The following is a 17,453-nucleotide window of genomic DNA, read 5'->3' on the forward strand; positions in this document are numbered from 1 at the left end:
CTACTTTGCAGAGTCTTTACTTTGTGGTGTTGGAGGGCAAAGTCACATTGCTGTGTTTTGTTTTTTTTTCTGCGCTGATTTTAGGCACAAAAATCTTAAGCAGAGAAATTCAGGTCCGCCAGGTCAGGCGATGCCTGCAGGGCCCCAGCTGCAAGTGGCTCAAAAGCACAAGACTAACGAGAAGCAGGAAAAAGGTGACAAACCTCAGAAGCGTCCACTTACTCCTTTTCATCATCGTATATCTCTTGGTGATGATATCAGTATGGAAACAGATACTACAAGCCAGAGACTTGGAATTCGCTCCCAAGATAGTAGAGGGCGTTTCTCAAATATCCGGCCAAGTGATGTAGCTAAAACTCCACAGTTGCATGGCAATGAGATGAGCAATTCGCCTCCACCTCCTCCATTGAGTCCTCATCCCTGTGAGGTTTTGGATGATGGCGGGGAAAGCATAAAAAATCCATCAACTCCTCAAAGTCAGCATTTCTATCAGATGCCTACTCCAGACCCTTTAATTCCTGCTAAAGCAATAGATGAACGGATAGATGGCTTGTCTCAAACGTTTGCTCCTCCTTTCACTGAAGTCCTTGAACCAACAGTTTACGTTGGCACAGCAGTTCACTTGGAGGAAGGAGAAACCGACAACACCTGGAAGTATTACAAGGTCCCAAAGAAAAAGGAATCAGAGTTTCTCCCTCCATCCTTTCCAAATGAAAAAGTACGAGATGATGGTTTTGGTCTTCCTGGAAAGGAAAATATTACTTCTGTCACAGAGTAAGTGCTACAAATGCAGTTACATGATTAGTGTGCATATAATAGGGGCTGCTGTTTCAGTATATGTACTTGCACTTTCACTTCGGAGCGCTCCTGCTGTCGACTGGCTATATAAGAGCTATATGGGGCTGACTTCAGCTGCCAGAAGGAGCCAAAAACAGCCAGCGGCCCGGCAGAGAGAATCCAAAGTGAAAGTACAGGTAACTTTTTTTTTTTTTTTTTTTTTTTTTCTTTTCTTAAACCTACTTCTACATGGAAATCAATAGGTTATGACTAATTGACTTGCCTAGCGTTAGGATTTTTGTTAAAACCTACCCAAATAGCACTTTTTTTTTGTTTTGGGTAGTGTTTTGAAATGTTTTATCAGGTTTCTAGGCTTGGGGACTGTTTTGTATCTGTAGGAAGCTCCATTTGAAGCCTCCGTCACATATCCAGTCTAAAAACCTGGACAAAATAACACGACCTGCTGTATTCTATCTAGCAAAATGCCAGACTGCATCACAGGCTCACCGAACCCAATAAGTCAGTTGTCTAGTGAGTGCCATTCTTCTCAGTAATCGGCTGGATTCAACACTTTTATGATTTTTGTTTTTTAAAGTATTTAAAAAATGGTTGTCTAGCGGGGTTATTTTCCCAAAGAGGTTTGCCAGTATGTATGGTGCATACATTGGAATTGAGAATCCGTCACAAATACTCCAAGACTTTATCCAGATCCAGTTTCCGAAGTGCATTCTTATGTTTGCCCATTAACCCATTTGCAGGCTGGGTGTGTATGGAGTGCGCCTAGTAGCCGAGCGCACTGTGTACACAGGTGCAATTCCATGGCAGGCTAAGTTCTGCCACAGGTTGTTAATACAATATAATGCAATACCTAAGTACTGCAATATATTGTACAATTAATCAAACCGTAGGGCTTAAAAAAAAAAAATGGTGTATACAATTTTCAAAAATCTATAAAACCAAAAAAATAAATCCCTCCCACACTCCTTGTATATTAAAAAAACACATTTGAAGAATAAAAATAAACCCGTTGGCACTGCCCTGAACTGTTAAGAGTAATCAAAAAGTTGCATATACCCCATATTGAAACTGATACAAACTACAGATAACCCCACAAAAACAAGCCCTCACGCTGCCCCATCAACAAAATAAGTTATGAAGTTCAGAATAAAACAATGGAGAGCAATTTTGTTTTTTGAAGAATTGTGTTCTTGTTTTTAAAGTAGTTTAAACTATATAGGTTTAATATCACCGTAATCACTGAATGAACTGAACAAGATATTTTTATTGCATAATGCACATGGTAAAAATGAAACCCAGAGTACTAAAGCTTCCAGGGTATTATGAGTCCCTCTCACCTTCTGGTGCTTGGCTATAAGCAACCTGTGTCAGGCAGCTGCTGACAAGGCAAATGGGATCATGGGGTGCATCAAAAGAGTCTAGGGGCACATGATGAGAACATTGGTCTGATCAGTGACTTGTAAAGAGGAAGAATACACATGGAATATTGTGTACAGTTTTGGGCACCTGTACTCAAAAAGGACGTATCTGGGCTTTAGTATATTCAAAGACTGGTAACTTAAGTTAATAAATGGAGTGGGTGGACTACAATACCCAAAGAGGTTATCAAAATTGGGGTTTAGTTTAGAAAAATACTGCTGAGTGGTGACCTAATAATGTCTAAATATATCTGGACAATACAGAGACCTCTCGCACTTATTTATAGCCAGGACTGTGACGGTAACAAGGGGGCATCTTCTACAGCTAGAGAAAGAAGGTTCTACAGCAACATAGAAGGGGGTTCTTTGCTGTAAGAGCAGGGAATGTGAGCCGAACTGGTTAGACATGCCGTTTTGTTTTTTTTCTTTTTCTTGTTTTTCCGGCCTAATATGAATTAAATGCATCGGGGGGAAATTATACGAAGACCGGCGTTGCGTTGGAAGTACCAGTTTTAGTAAATTTTCCCCCTAGTGCATTGTATGTGATGGCTATTCTTTTAATTTTCCCTGTGGTCCAGGTTAATGGTGCACTGTAAAAAGCCATTGAAAATATCGGAAGAGTTGCTCCTCAAATATCAAAGCAAAAACCAATACATCCCAACAGCTGTGTTAGATGGCGATCAGGAACCAGATCCCTATACTTTTGTGGATGGTGATGAGCAGTTTGTATTTTCCGATGCCAGAAAGGAAAGACCAGCAAATGATAGAGAAGTAGGAAAAAAACACAAGGTATGTACAGCTATATTGTCTTTGGGGTTATTTAACAGCTTGTTTGGAATAGATATTAGGCTCTCAAATCATAAAGGACTTTTGTGTCTGTATACCTTACACTTGACATCATATGCAGTACTACTCCTCTACTATAACTGTGTGGCAGGAGCTGAATGAAAAGCATGTGTGGTACACTCCATATAATATCAGACAGGAGTTATGACCGAGAAACTAACTTTACTATGCTATGGGAAATCTCTTCTTCCTGCACACATGCGGAAACCAATTGTGGTTTCCGCAAGCTGAGGAGAAATTGCGGCATGCTCTATTTTTGTGGAGATTACGCACTGACAGCTACCATTGAAGTCAGTGGAAGCCGTCCGATCAGCGACCCTTCTTCAATCACATTGCCTAGCGATGACGAGGGAAAAGCTCGGGTTTCAAAAAAAATCTGTACTGCACATGTCCGACGGCTCGTCGTGCAGAGCATCCACAGTACAGATTAAAAACTGAAAGTAAAGGTACGCATGCGGATTTTTGCTTTGCTGGGTGCAGGCGGCCATAATATACTGTTAAAATAAAGAGAGAGAAATTTCTCGAGCGGCCCTTTTTAATGATGTATCTTCCTTTCTAGGCAGAAGATGGGGTATCAAATGGTGCTGTTTTAGCCCAAGAAGGTGAAGACGCGATGTCATTATTCAGTCCATCAGTTAAACAAGGTGAGAAATTTAAACCGGAGTTACACGCATGCATTTAAAATATGTACAGAAGCACAAAACAGATATGCTTACAATTCCTTACTAAATATTCTCTGCTGTAATCTTTATATTGTCATATTGCAAGTAAAACGGACTACCCATAAGACAACTGTTTGCAGTAGGACCAAAAGATTTATGGCCCTTTGACACGGACCGAAGGGTTTAAACAACTGCACAAGCGCTAACATCACTGCTTAGGTCGTTGACGCTCTTGCAGAGCGCTTATACTGAAAGACATATGGCTTCTCACTCAGCTCTTCACCTTCTATGTTGAACACTGAGCGGGGAGCATTTACATGCAACGAGAAGCCAGCGATCCAGCAATAGTTTTTTTTCTCTGACTGAAAGTCAGTGATAACCCACTGCGAACGAATAGTGAGTTTTTGTTTTTCCTCTTACACTGAATGATTATAGCTCAAATTCATTAGTTTTGAACACATTTTGAGAGAGAATTGTTACGTGTAAACGGGCCATTAGCCTCAGCCGTTCACAGCAATGACTTAACGTCCGTGTTCTCTCCATGATTACTACAAAACTTTCAGAGTGCTTTTACATGGGACGACCTGTTGGGCGCAGATGTCTGTCAGGTTGTCCCAGTGATAATTCCTGTGCTTTTAGGCCACTCTCAAACAGGCACATGAAAAAGTTGTTTGTTTATTTTTTTTAAATGCAGCATTTACTGTGTTTTCAGTTGCGTTTTTACATGTGATTTTTTTGACAGCATTTGAATGCATTTTCAGCACAGTTAAACACGGCCAAGCAAGCTGATAATGCCAGAACTGAAAAAAAAATGCGGTCAAAAAATGCTGCTGAAAACGTGACCACATCTAACGCACCCCATTTATTTCAAAAGGAAAAGCATCGCATTTTGAAACACATGAAAATAGAAAAAGCAGCGTTTGAAAAACGTTGCGTTTTAACACTTTTCTGAGAGTAGTGATTGACAGTGTTTAGCGCTGCACTGAAAACGCAGTGATAAACACAGAAAAGAACACCCTTGTGAGAGTGGCCTCACACAGGAATGATCGTCGCTAGGGAATGGAGCTGGAGCAGTCTGGAGATCGTTCATAGATGAATGACTGCCTGTTTACACATGCAGGTCCGTTTTGAGTGCAGAAACTTGAATAACGGACGTATTATTCATCGTTCAGTCGTGTATTTAGACTGCACGATAATTGTTTAGATTCTTGCTGATTGCGGAAATCTGAGCAATTTCATGATCTGTGTAAAAGGGTCCTTGCACAATAGGATTGCGGTGTGTTACTGAAACAAGTAAATGGGAGACAATATTGCCCACACTGTTATATCATCTATTTTTTCTTTTGTTTAGTGGCCCTCTAAGTATGTAATGGTGGGTGGGGCCTTAGCGTTTAGACATTATGTATGACATATATTTTCTTTCAGATCCTCAGAGGTCAGCTGCTCATGCCCGCACAGCGTCAACTAGTCTCTTTCATGAAACTGATCTTGTGGTTTCCTACACTGATTTGGATAATCTTTTTAACTCTGATGAAGATGAGCTCACGGTAAGGTTCCTCTAAATCAATACTGTGTATTATTTATATATATATATAATTTTATTTTTTTTCTTTTACCCCATTCCCCCCTTTATGCCCCTTTTCCTCCACTCTTATACATTGATATATTTTTTTTTTTTTTAATTTAGCCTGGATCAAAAAGGAACCTTAACAATGACGACAAGACCAACAAGGAGTCAAAATGTGGAAATTTGGACCCATTATCCTGCATAAGTAATTGCATTTTTTTTCTCTACCTAGGAATGATGGTTTGCATAAAATGGTGGGGAATTTCATTTAGCCATGATTGCTACTGGATGTTTGTGGAACTTTGAAAAAAATTCTGTATCTGTGTATATATGAAGTATGATGGAGATGAATTGCAGCATTCCCAGTGTAGCCTAAAAAGAGGTGGCTCCATTTTGGGGCACCAAAGAAGGGCAAGGATTGGAGGATAAACATTGCAATTTCCTCCGATTTCTAGCCAAATTTTGTCCCAAGTACTACGGGGTTATTTTCATTCTGCTAGTTTATGAAGCACTAGACTTTCAGGTCTGATCTAAATTCCACATTTTCTTAACACTTTAACACCTTGTGCATGCACTGTATGGATGTTGTGCCAAAAAAGCTTTATGTAAATTTGTCATCTGCAGGTACAGTTGATCTTCATAAAATGTACCCAACGCCACCTTCTTTGGAACAGCACTTGGGCTTCTCGCCTATGAACATGAACAAAGATTATGGCAACATTGACACTACACCAGGAGGAACAACACTTGATGGGATATCTACCCAGTTCAAAATAGAAGTAGATGAAGGATTTTGTAGCCCCAAACACTCTGAACTTAAGGTAACTCGTTTAAACCTACATTTACATAATTTACATAATTTGAGAAAAGATCTGCTTTGTTTTGTTGTGTTTGGTTATCATGTCACACAGTCGTACTCTTGGCATTCATTCCTGAACATTTTGTTATAAATGCTTGCACGGTTGATTATTTTCTTTGGCTATCTTGACTAGCAGAAATTCCCCCTGTCCCTAAATCATGCGCTAAGTGATGCCGGGGATCAGTAGTTAGCTAGTTGGTTGGTTATGTTTTCTCACTGCATGAATCATTTGGCTTTATGTTGACGGTGGTCTACTATAACCGTTCTATCAAGTGTTGTCTCCATGGTGTTGTGATATCAACAATTATTACTCAGAACAGAAATAAATGCCTAGTCCGGCTTATTGTCTTGGTTTTTGTTTTCCGGTTTGCTATTCATACTAGGATTTCAGCATCCGTGAATCGCATACGGTTTTATACATGTACCTGTAGGCTAAAGCATAGTTCAAAAATGCATACTTTTGACAACGTTTGAATCCCCATATCTTTGAATGTTTGTTTTTGTTTTCTTCTTTGTGCAGGATGGAAAAGCATAGTTTGTCTCACAAGAAAAGCATGGAAACATGTGCTCTTTGACATTAGTCAATAGAAAATGTATGGAAACTTATGACTGTTTCCATACTTTTAGTGTTTTTTTTTGTTGTTTTGTTGTTGTTTTTTTTTGTTTTGTTTTTTTGTTACGAAGTGTCCTATAGGGGAAAAAAGTGTTCAACTAACTAAAAGTTTACAGTGATAAACGTATACGTCTTTGTGTAAAAGCACAAACGTATAGAAGTGTATGGCTATCTGTTTAATGCATGCGTTTTTAAAAACCTGTAGATGCTAAATGTACGTGAAAAATTATACAAACGTGCTATTTTAAACCGTTAAATGTAGATCAGAATACTATTAAGAGCTGCTCACTATTGAATGTGATGCAGACTTGTCTTTTAAAAATGAAGACTACTTATAGGAGTAAAATATGGAACTTACTTTTTTTTTTCTTTTCACAGGATTTCTCCTATGTATACAAACCAGAAACATGTCAAGTAATGGTGGGATGTACGATGTTTGCTCCATTGAAGACCCTTCCTAGCCAGTGCTTACCACCCATCAAGTTGCCAGATGAGTGCATTTACCGTCCCAGTTGGACAGTTGGGAAATTAGACCTGCTCCCTCCTGTACCCACAATGCCTTTTATCAAAGATGGGTAAGTTCCTCAACCTAGTGCAATCTAACTTCAGTTTTTAAGTCTGTTCCTAATTTTTCAGGGTTCCTACACTTTTGCCCCTAACATGAGAAAAGTCAGGCAATTTCTAATACGTGTAATTGAATTCTAGTACCACTTTTGGCAACTGAACTATCATTCCTTTTCTTTTCTTTCTCTTAGGAATATCTCTAGTGTCAGCAGTGCAATTGACCAGGAATATGTTCAGACCTACACACCCCAAACCCATACTCCATTTGGAATGTCAAACAGTGCCCCACCAAGCAATGGCGGAGCAGGCATTCTTCCTTCTCCTGCCACACCTCGCTTTTCTGCTCCCACTCCGCGAACACCAAGAACTCCTCGTACCCCAAGAGCAGGTCCAGCCAGTGTTCAGGGGTCTGTCAAATATGAGAATTCAGATTTGTACTCTCCAGCCTCCACACCTTCAACGTGCAGACCATTGAATTCCGTAGAACCAGCAACCGTTCCATCGATCCCGGAGGCGCACAGCCTATATGTCAACCTTATCCTTTCAGAATCTGTAATGAATCTCTTTAAGGATTGCAATTTTGACAGCTGCTGCATTTGTGTTTGCAACATGAACATTAAAGGTGCAGACGTTGGTGTGTATATTCCTGATCCCACCCAAGAAGTACAGTACCGCTGTACATGTGGCTTTAGTGCAGTGATGAATCGGAAGTTTGGCAACAACTCTGGCTTGTTTTTGGAGGATGAATTGGATATAATTGGCAGACATACAGAATGTGCGAAGGAAGTGGAAAAGCGCTTCGATACCCTTAGAGCTGCGGGAGTTGATCACGGGGTGCTAAAGGATGCAGAGAAAATGCCGGATGAATTAATACTACTTTTACATGATCAGTGCACTAATTTGTTCTCTCCATTTGGAATTATGGATGAAGAGCCAGCAACAAAAACCAGCATTGTGAATTACACAGTCCGTGTTGAAGAACAAGACTGCTGTAATGATTGCTACTTGGCACTGGAGCACGGCCGACAGTTTATGGATAACATGTCTGGAGGCAAAGTGGATGAAGCACTTGTCAGAAGTTCTTGCTTACATCGCTGGTCTAAAAGGAATGGTGAGTACCCTGATGTATTTATTTTTATCACAGGAGCTTTGTTGAAGTCCCGCTGACAGTTTTACACTTGACTGAATCGGGCATTCAGATTTGTTACATTGTGCACTATTTTGTTTTGGTTTTTAGTGCTTTTGTTTTATGAATTCTTTTTTAGGGCTCATGTCCCAGGCCATTCTTTCACTGCATATTACATGTGACTGGAGTCCATGAAAGTCAGTGGACTTTCATTGATCCGTGTGTGTTAGTTTTATGCAACTAAGGAGAAGCACTTTTATTGAAGCTCTGAGTATTCCACCTTTTTGGTACCCCTTGATTTTTGATGATTGAGATATTACCACTGAACTAAGTGGTATAAAGTACTGCGTGCCGTATGATCTGAAGAAAATGCTCTGTACATCAATCCATTCCCTGAGAGCATATTTCTAGCTACTCGGAGTACAAGTCCCCCAAGCCCAGAAAGATAATGGAGTCCAAGAGCAGCAGAACCATTAGCCCTGATGGACTGACGGCTAGTCATACGGCATGCCATATTTTACCAGTTTATTCAGGATGCATTAGCCAGTATATCAGGACTAATTCGCTAACCTGAAGATACCTAACATATGAGTAGTGTGATAAATATGGTTCCTGACGAATTGTCAATAAAAATAAACAAAACAGTGGCATTATAAGGTTACAAACTTCATTTCCTGATTCCTTTTCGGGACCACCAAACAAGGATTGGGACATTTAACCCCTTGAGTGGCGGGTTTCCTACCACCCTGTCATGCCCACCAGGGCAGGTTTTTTAAAATGGTCTAATCATTGAATTTCAACTAATTTTGCAGTTGCGTCTCAAGAGCCATAACTTTTTCATTTTTCCATTGACATGGCCATATGAGGGCTTGTTTTTTGCGGGACAAGTTGTGATTTTTGTTAAACAGGGGGGAGGAAAAAAGAAATGGGGGGAAAAAAGAAAAAAAAGGGGCCATGTCATTAAGGAGTTAAATAATGCATTAACTTCCTTCTCTGGGTCATTACGACACACACGGATACCACGTGTGATTGTATTTTTGATTTTTTACAAAGTAAAGGGAGACAAGTGTTTTTTTTTTTTTGTTTTTGTTTTTTTTATAATTTTTTACGTTTTTTTTTTTTTGTTTTTTTTAATACATTTTTTTTTTTTTTTGGGGGGAGTTCCACAGGGACCCATCAAGACCCCCTGATCACATTCCGGGGGTCCGATGGTGACAGCCCTTTACATGCAGCAGTGACAGCCCTTTACATGCTGCAGTCACATAGACTGCAGCATGTAAAGGGTTAACACAGCAGAGATCGGAGGTTTTCTCTGATCTCTGCTGTAAGAGCTGGTACCTAGGTGTCCTCTGACAGCCAAGCACCAAGCTCTTCCTGCCACAGAGACCATCGGCTTGCTTCTGACAAGCCGATGGTCTCTATGGCAACCTGTAAACAAAGCAGGAGGTTGCCGACATATCGGCAATATCTTCTGCTGGTTTTTCAAAGCCCTTGCTTTGTTCTCTGTGGGACTGTGCAGGCAGAGCACACTGTCACAGCTTGTGGCATTGTGCTCTGCAGCTCCCATAGTGATACATAGCCCGGAAATCTTCCGGGCTATGCCGCTATGAGCAGTGGAGCTCGTCCCGGAAAATATCCGGGCGTGCCACTCAAGGGGTTAAATGCCGCTATCAGTACTGCAGCTACTGCGTTTACAGCAGCTGTCGGCGTTCACTGATCTCTGCTGTTGTGGGTTGCTGTCACAGACTACTGGCACCCACCGTGTATGGAGTGTAATCTGCTCCCAATCCCGCTCCATACAAGCTTTGCGCCTCCATGATGTGGCTATACGTCATGTGGTTGTAAGGCGTTAACAAGAGCTCGACAGTCTTCAGCAATGTGATTTTAAAATAATAAAGCAGTACCGCGTACTCGTGATCATCCCTCCACGATCCATCAGGGATCTTTAAGACTTCCATTAGGATAAGTGGCTGTTCCAGCAGTCAGACCCCCCCCACCGATCAGATAGTTATCCCTTATTCTGTGAATAGAGGACATAACTTTTTCATGTGGCAACTCTCTTTAACTTGCATCATACCTCTGAAAGAGGAAATACAACCAGAAGAAGTAGCTCTTCAAAAGGGATTGGAAACATTTAAAACATTATGGTTTCATGATCAGTCAGTTATGAGTGATGTGTCGGGGAAAATCACATTCTGCTTTCTGGACGTTTTTGACAATATAATACTCCGATTTTTAACTCCATAGTGAAGGCCCCATTGCCTTTATATCGTAGCTAAGTGGGCTTTAATCCTCAGGGACGTAAAAACATGCTCTCCCTGAGGATTAAAGTCACCTGAGCCGAGGATTTGAAAGCTCCACGTTGTTGGTTCCTGGAGGTAGCCATCAACCTGGAGCTGTCATGGGGGGGTGGTGGGAAAGGAGGGGAGGGGAAAATACTCACCCCGGTCCTCTGCGATATGGTCCTTCCAGGACCTTGCATCGTCTGCGCATGCGTGCCCGACGCGTGCACAGAAGGGCTCCCGCCCCGGGAGATTTAAAGTCTCTCTGCTCTCAGCTTGCATGTGTAGCTTGAAACGGAAAGATCACCAGGGAACCGCTGTATCCAATGAATAAATGATCATTTAAAGTTAAGAATAAAAAAAGGTAGTTTCATCTCCCCTTACGGATCATATCTGTGAGGCAGGAAAAAAATCTCATAACTTGCCCCCTGGAATTTATCTGCGGACCTTACCCTGGCTATTGTGCACGTGCTAGTTGCCAAAGTGGCAGACGCATGTGCAAAAGCCAGGTATGACAAGGTGCCACAGTGCGGTCCCTGGTCACGTGTTCGCTGCTATCCAATGGATAATGGCTATCACGTAAAATTAAAAAAAAAAAAAAAAAGGTCACAAATTTCACCTCCTGTCACGGATCCGATCCATGAGGGGGAGGGGAGGTTGCTTACCTAAAACCTCCAGCGATGTCCCCAGACGGGATCTTTATCCGCGGACCTTTACCTAACTTCGGCGTATGCACCCATTGGCAAAATACTGCACACAAGCGCAGAAGCTGGGGGGGGGGGGGCGTATTCATTCTCTGCGCGGGGCCGGACTGTCACTACTGACATTTCTGGGAGGGCCTCTGCGAGACCCGCACAGAAATAGAACATGCCGCGATTTGTTTTCAGCGTGTGTTTTCACACAGAGAAAAAACGCGCCCGTCTGCCTAGGATTGCGTTATCTAATGCTGGAAATTCTGTGGAAAATCCTGCCCATGGGCAGGGGGCCTATCTTAGATTTATTCAGAAAATGTGGGGTCTAAATATGCAGTACACCCCAAGATGAATTTGTAAACCCCTTAATGATGCGGCACACCACCCCACCCCCTATTTTCATCGTTCCCCCTCCTACCCCCCCTGCATGCCTTTTTAAAAAATCATAACTCTTTTAAGCTTTATTCTATGGGTCAGTACGATTACTACAATACCAAACTTGCATAGTGTATTTTTTTTCCCTTGCTGTACTACTATGTAGTTTTTTTTTTCAAAGACATTTAATTTTTTTAAAAATTACTTTCTCCCGCCATCTTCTGCGTGTAATAAGGTTTTTTTTTTCTTTCCATCAATAGTTGTGCAAGGGCTGATTTTTTTTTGCAAGACATCCTGTTTCTGTTGGTACCATTTCAGAATACATACAACCTTTTGATTGTTTATTTTATTTTTCGGACTACGTTCACCATGTGCGGTAAATAATGCACTACTTTGTTAGATCAGACTTTTACGGACATGGCGAAGCCAAATATGTATATTTGTTTTATGATTTGGTTTTTTTTGTTATAGATTTGGCAAAAGGGGGTGACTTAAACTTTTAATGTGTTTTGTGTTTTGTTTTTTTTTGACAATTAGTAAAACTTTGATCTTATTTTTTCCCTATTTTTTTTCTTCTTTAAAGCTTCCCCCTAGGGGACCACAACTAGCAATGCTTTGATTGCTCCTACAGTATGATGAAATGCCATAGCATGCAATCTGGCATGCATCATGGGGATGGCTTGATAGGCAGCCCTGGGGCCTTTCGAAAGGGAGAAAAACCTTGAGAAAAACATTTTCTCAATTTTGGCGACTTTAATAAATAGAATTTGTGTATATCTGTCTATTTCTGCCACCTAAATAAAGTACAACATGTGGTGAAAATGCGTCAGAATCAATTGGATATGCAAAACCTTTACAGAGTTATTCTATGTCAAAATGACGCATGTCAGATTTCCAAAACTTGCCTCCGTCACTAAGGCACAAACGGGCTTGGTCACTAAGGGGTTAAACTGCTGCGGTGTTACAATTTTTAATTCGGAGACAATAAAACTGAGATCTGGTTGCCCCAACTCTCTCACTAGTTTGGTCAGATGTTGTTAATGTCCGCCCTAAATGCTTGTGACGGTTTAAGTCTTGTGCTCAATGTATGAAAACGGTCGTAAATCTGTATTCGCACACCCCGTTTACATCCAGTTTTGAATTCTATCAATCTTGTTTTTGATGTAAGCTATTTTTCTGCTGCCCTTCTGTTTCCACTTCCCTTACAGGTGAGACCGGTATTCAGCCAGCCAACCTGCTGGCACTACTGGCTGGGACTTCCTCTCCCATACTGCCTTGCATAGCTCTGCTCCAATCATCTGTAAGGCAGCATCTAAATTCCTGCGCTTTTGTTGCATTAGTAGCTAGCAGTGTCTCCATGTCCCTGTTACTAGAGAAGCCTAAGGCCTCATGTCTACGGGCGGGTCGGTTTCCGCCCACAGTGAGAGCCAACCCTGCCCACAGACAAGGACACATTTCTTATTTATTTTATTTTTTTTTACCTGTCCGGATCTTTTGTCCTGCACTGCTGAAGTGTGCGGGCGCGGCACACACATGCGCAGTACACCTTTTTTTTTTAAATAAACTTCTGCTTTCCCGTGGATCCACGGCACATCTGTAGTGTCAGCTGTGAGTGTGCTGCGGATCGGACAGCTTCCGTTGAAGCCGTCCGTGTGGGATCCGCACAGAAATGGAGCATGCTGCGATTTGTTTTCCGAACTCAGAAGTCATCAAATCCACATGCTTTAATGTGCGGGTGCCCATGCATCCCTATGGGTGGCTTGATTTGCAGGTGTCCCGCAAATCAAATCCGCCTGTGGACAGGAGGCCTACAGATGGGCAGCAGATTGCAAAGGTGCTGGGAGGGAGATCCCTACTAGTAGGCACTCCATACTTTATTTTCAGTGGTAAAACTTAAGCGTTTTTAATATTACAAGATTGATGCACACACGGGCTGTTGGAGGAGCATAAAGTTAATACCTATTTAATTGTGTGGTCTAAGAATGATTTTTAGATTGGAATGTCTTGTAGGGTAATTTTATCTATCTATCATAAAAATTTATTTTAGGCTAAAAAAAGACCTATGTTCATCTAGTTCAGTCTATTACCGCTTCCTCACCCCTTCCTCTCTCCCGCCCCTCAGTTGAGCCAGAAGAAGGCAAAAAATCCCCAATGAGGTAGAAGCCAATTTTCCCTATTTAAGGCCGCCTGCACACGGGCGGAAATCCCGCCGCGGGATTTCCGCCACTGAAAGTTTGCATAGGAGTGCATTACAATACGCACTCCTATGCAGACGGCCGCGGTTTGGCCACGCAAAATCTCGCGCGGCAAACAAAACCGCGACATGTCCTATTTTTGTGCGGGGCACGCACTCACCCGGCCGCCGGCTCCGGTCTGCGCATGCGCCGGCTGCGCCGCAGCCGGCACATGAAAGAGCTGGGGCCGCCAGGCGCGGGAGAGTACGCGCTCGTCCCTGCAGACTCTCGGGTCGGGTCCCGCGGCGAGAATTCTCGCTGCCGGATCCGACCCGCTCGTGTGCAGGGGGCCTAAGGGGGAAAAAAATGTATTCCTGACTCCAATCTGGCAATCAGAATAATCCCCGAATCAACAACCCTACTGAAGTGATTAGTGACTATAACCTGTAATATTGTAACGCTCAAGAAATGTGACCAGGCAGTTCCAACTTTTTTATCAAGTTTACCATCACTGCGTCTTCAGGCAGAGAGCTCGTCTTACTGCTCTTACAGTAAAGGAAAACTTCTTCACTTTAGACATAGAGGGCGTCCCTTTGCTACAGTCACAGTCCTGGGTATAAATAGATGGGAGGGATCTCTGTACTGGTGTATCTTGACACCACCCGAAGCAAGGGGGTTGACAGGTGGCATGGAAGAATGCCCCTGTCACACCCCTAGTTCCCGATTGGCAGCAAGATGTTGTCTAAGTAGCTTCCGGGTTTCCATTAAGAATAGCTACACTCCGGCACCCTCACTCACCAGATCAGTAGCGCTGTCTGTGGGGCCATGTACCCCCTTACGGTAGAAGTCTAGGGACCCCTTCACAGTGTTGTCTGGGTGAGCAAGAATCAGCGTTTATGCGCCCCCGCTGCAGGTCGTCCCACAGCTGTATTTCCCCCCCCCCCCCCCCCCCCCCCCCCTCCAAACTAAACAATCACAACTTTTATAACCTCTCTGGGTATCGTAGTCCACCCATTCCATTTATTACTTTAGTTTCCTCCTTTGAACCCGCTGGAGCTCTGATATGTCCTTCTTGATTACCAGTGGCCAAAACTATACACAATATTCCATGTGTGGTCTGACTAGTGCCCGTAGACCTCTTTTGATGCACCCCATGATCCTATTTGCCGTGGCAGCAGCTGCCTGATGCTGGTTGCTCCAGTTAAGCTTACAGTTAACTGAAACCCCCAAGTCCTTTTCCAGGTCAGTGTTCCCCAGTGGTTTCCCATTTAGTGTGTAATGGTGACATTTTAAATCTCATTTGACACTTTTTTTTCTGCCCAAGTCCCCAACTTATCCAGATCCTCTTGCAACTGCATTCTGTTCGCTCATGTTAATTATTTTGCACACTTTTCTGTAATCTGCAAATATTGCTATTTTACTGCACAATCCTTTTACCATAAATCAGTTAAAAAAATAAGGGGGTAAGGGACTTGTTTGTATAGTGCCAACTTATTCTGCAGCGCCTTTTTTTTTTTTGTGTCTTGAGGAATCACTTTTGCATTGCATGCTTTGGGCGGTATTTGCTGCAGAATCTGGAGGTGAACGTACGTTCCAGATTCTGCAATTCAAATCCGCCCGTGTGCATGCACCCTTATTGTGAGTGCTTAATTGTTCGGCTGTTTAAGCAATAATCGTGGCATGTAAAGGGGCCTTTAGAAACACTTCAAACATTTTCCCCACAATATAAGTAAGAATTGCTGGTCTGCAGTTTCCAGGTTCACTTTTTGACCCCCTTTTTGAATATTGGTAATACATTGGTTACTCACCAATCCAGTGGAACAGACCCTGTCATTAGAGTCCTTTAATATAAGAAACGAGGGTCTGTTTCACATTACTTAATTCCCTTAGAATTTTCCTTGTAATATGCTGGAGAATAAAACTATTTAATAAATGGTGTAGGAAAAATAGAGGATGGGGAGTAGAAAGTAAATATTTATGGCCTGCTGCACACAGGCAGATCGGACTCCTCATGTGGAATCCTACCCTAAGCCAGGCTGGCGTCTGCGCCGAAGTCTCTTTACTGTAGTGCGGATGGTTTGCACTGCGAGCCATCACATGCGCAGCACAGTTTTTTTTGGTTTGTTTAAATCCCTGCTTTTACTGTGTCATCGCCTAGCGGATTCGGAATCTGCTACCTTTCGGCCGGCTGCACGCGGCCGTTACTGGCTCCGCCGCGAAATATTCCGCGGCGAAGCCCGTCACGGCGCCGCCCCATCCTCTCTCCCCCCCCCCCCCCCCCAGAGACCCCATACTTACCTGCGGATCCGGGACGCAGCGTCATGTGACACAGCCGGCAACGTCACAAGACATGCCCACAGCGGCACATGGCGCAACCGGCTGTGTCATATGACGCGCTGACCGCATCACATAATGCGGCGGCGGTAGGCGGAGAGGCGATTTCACGATATCTTCCGCTGTGCTACAGTGGAAGATAGCGTGAATGGACGGCTTCCATTGACTGCAATGGAAGCTGGCCGCGCGTGCACCTGCGGCTAATAGAGCATGCCGCGGGTGAGGACGGGTGATTTCACTGTGCGGAATTCCGCACCGTGAGCATTGAGCTATTAATAGAACCTAATAGCTGCGGGCAACACGGCAGATTTTCGTCGCTTATTACGCGGCGGAAATCTGTCCGTGGGAAGGAGGCCTTCTGCAGTGTCAGTGCAGAAGGGTCGCGGATTAGATGGCTTCTATTGGCTTCAGCGGAAGCCGTTTGTGTGGATTCCGCACAGAATCGAAGTAGGATGGTAGTTCTGATTTATAAATGTCAATGTCTGCGCAAAAATGGAGCATGCTGCGATTCTTGCTCCGCGAGTGGAAATTGCGATTGGTTCCGCTCATGTGCAGGAAGAATCTATTTCCCATAGCATGCTGTGGACAGTATTTGCTGCGGATCCGCTGTGCGAATGCCGGCCGTGGATTCTGCAGTAAAAATCCGCCAGTGTGCAGGTGGCCTTAGATGGTATAAATGCTAGCCCCTGTGTGTTGAGCTGGAATGATGTGGTTATATGTGATGGCCCAGATGTAGACTATCTACTTTTTATGGTTAAATTAAATCGCTGGTCCTTCAACTTGTGACCTCTTTTTAAGTTTTTGAAAGGTAGGTAAATACATGAAATCCTTATCTGGCACTCCTCTGCAAGTATTGAAAGATATGGTTATGTACGTGTGTATGTATCTGTGTATCAGCACTTAGTCATGTGTATCAGAGGGCCAGAAAAAAAACCTGATAGTCTATCACAGTATCTATTTGCACCATTGTAACACTGACTTATTAAAGGGAAGGGGGTTTTGTTGCATTTCTTACACCTACCATGGTGAGTGTCAAGTTTAAAAACAGCCCCACCAATCACAAAATTGAGGTTGCATCCTATTTCTCTACTATCTATATAAGACTTATTTTGGGAAGTTCCTGCTCCTCACAGCTGCAGCGCTGCA

General features: G+C 42.9%; 1 protein-coding gene across 1 annotated transcript in view; it reads left to right on the forward strand.

Annotated features, from left to right (window-relative positions):
* MED13 (mediator complex subunit 13) overlaps positions 1–17,453 on the forward strand; it is an 83,510-nt gene that overhangs the window by 47,490 nt on the left and 18,567 nt on the right. Inside the window, exons 9-16 of the mRNA XM_066575097.1 lie at positions 85–774; positions 2,792–3,002; positions 3,619–3,703; positions 5,147–5,268; positions 5,409–5,493; positions 5,913–6,109; positions 7,139–7,335; positions 7,516–8,435. Coding sequence (XP_066431194.1) covers positions 85–774; positions 2,792–3,002; positions 3,619–3,703; positions 5,147–5,268; positions 5,409–5,493; positions 5,913–6,109; positions 7,139–7,335; positions 7,516–8,435 — 2,507 coding nt within the window. The remainder of the gene's footprint in view (positions 1–84; positions 775–2,791; positions 3,003–3,618; positions 3,704–5,146; positions 5,269–5,408; positions 5,494–5,912; positions 6,110–7,138; positions 7,336–7,515; positions 8,436–17,453) is intronic.

Source organism: Eleutherodactylus coqui, chromosome 1, assembly GCF_035609145.1.
Source record: "Eleutherodactylus coqui strain aEleCoq1 chromosome 1, aEleCoq1.hap1, whole genome shotgun sequence".
In the NCBI taxonomy this organism is placed as follows: domain Eukaryota; kingdom Metazoa; phylum Chordata; class Amphibia; order Anura; family Eleutherodactylidae; genus Eleutherodactylus; species Eleutherodactylus coqui.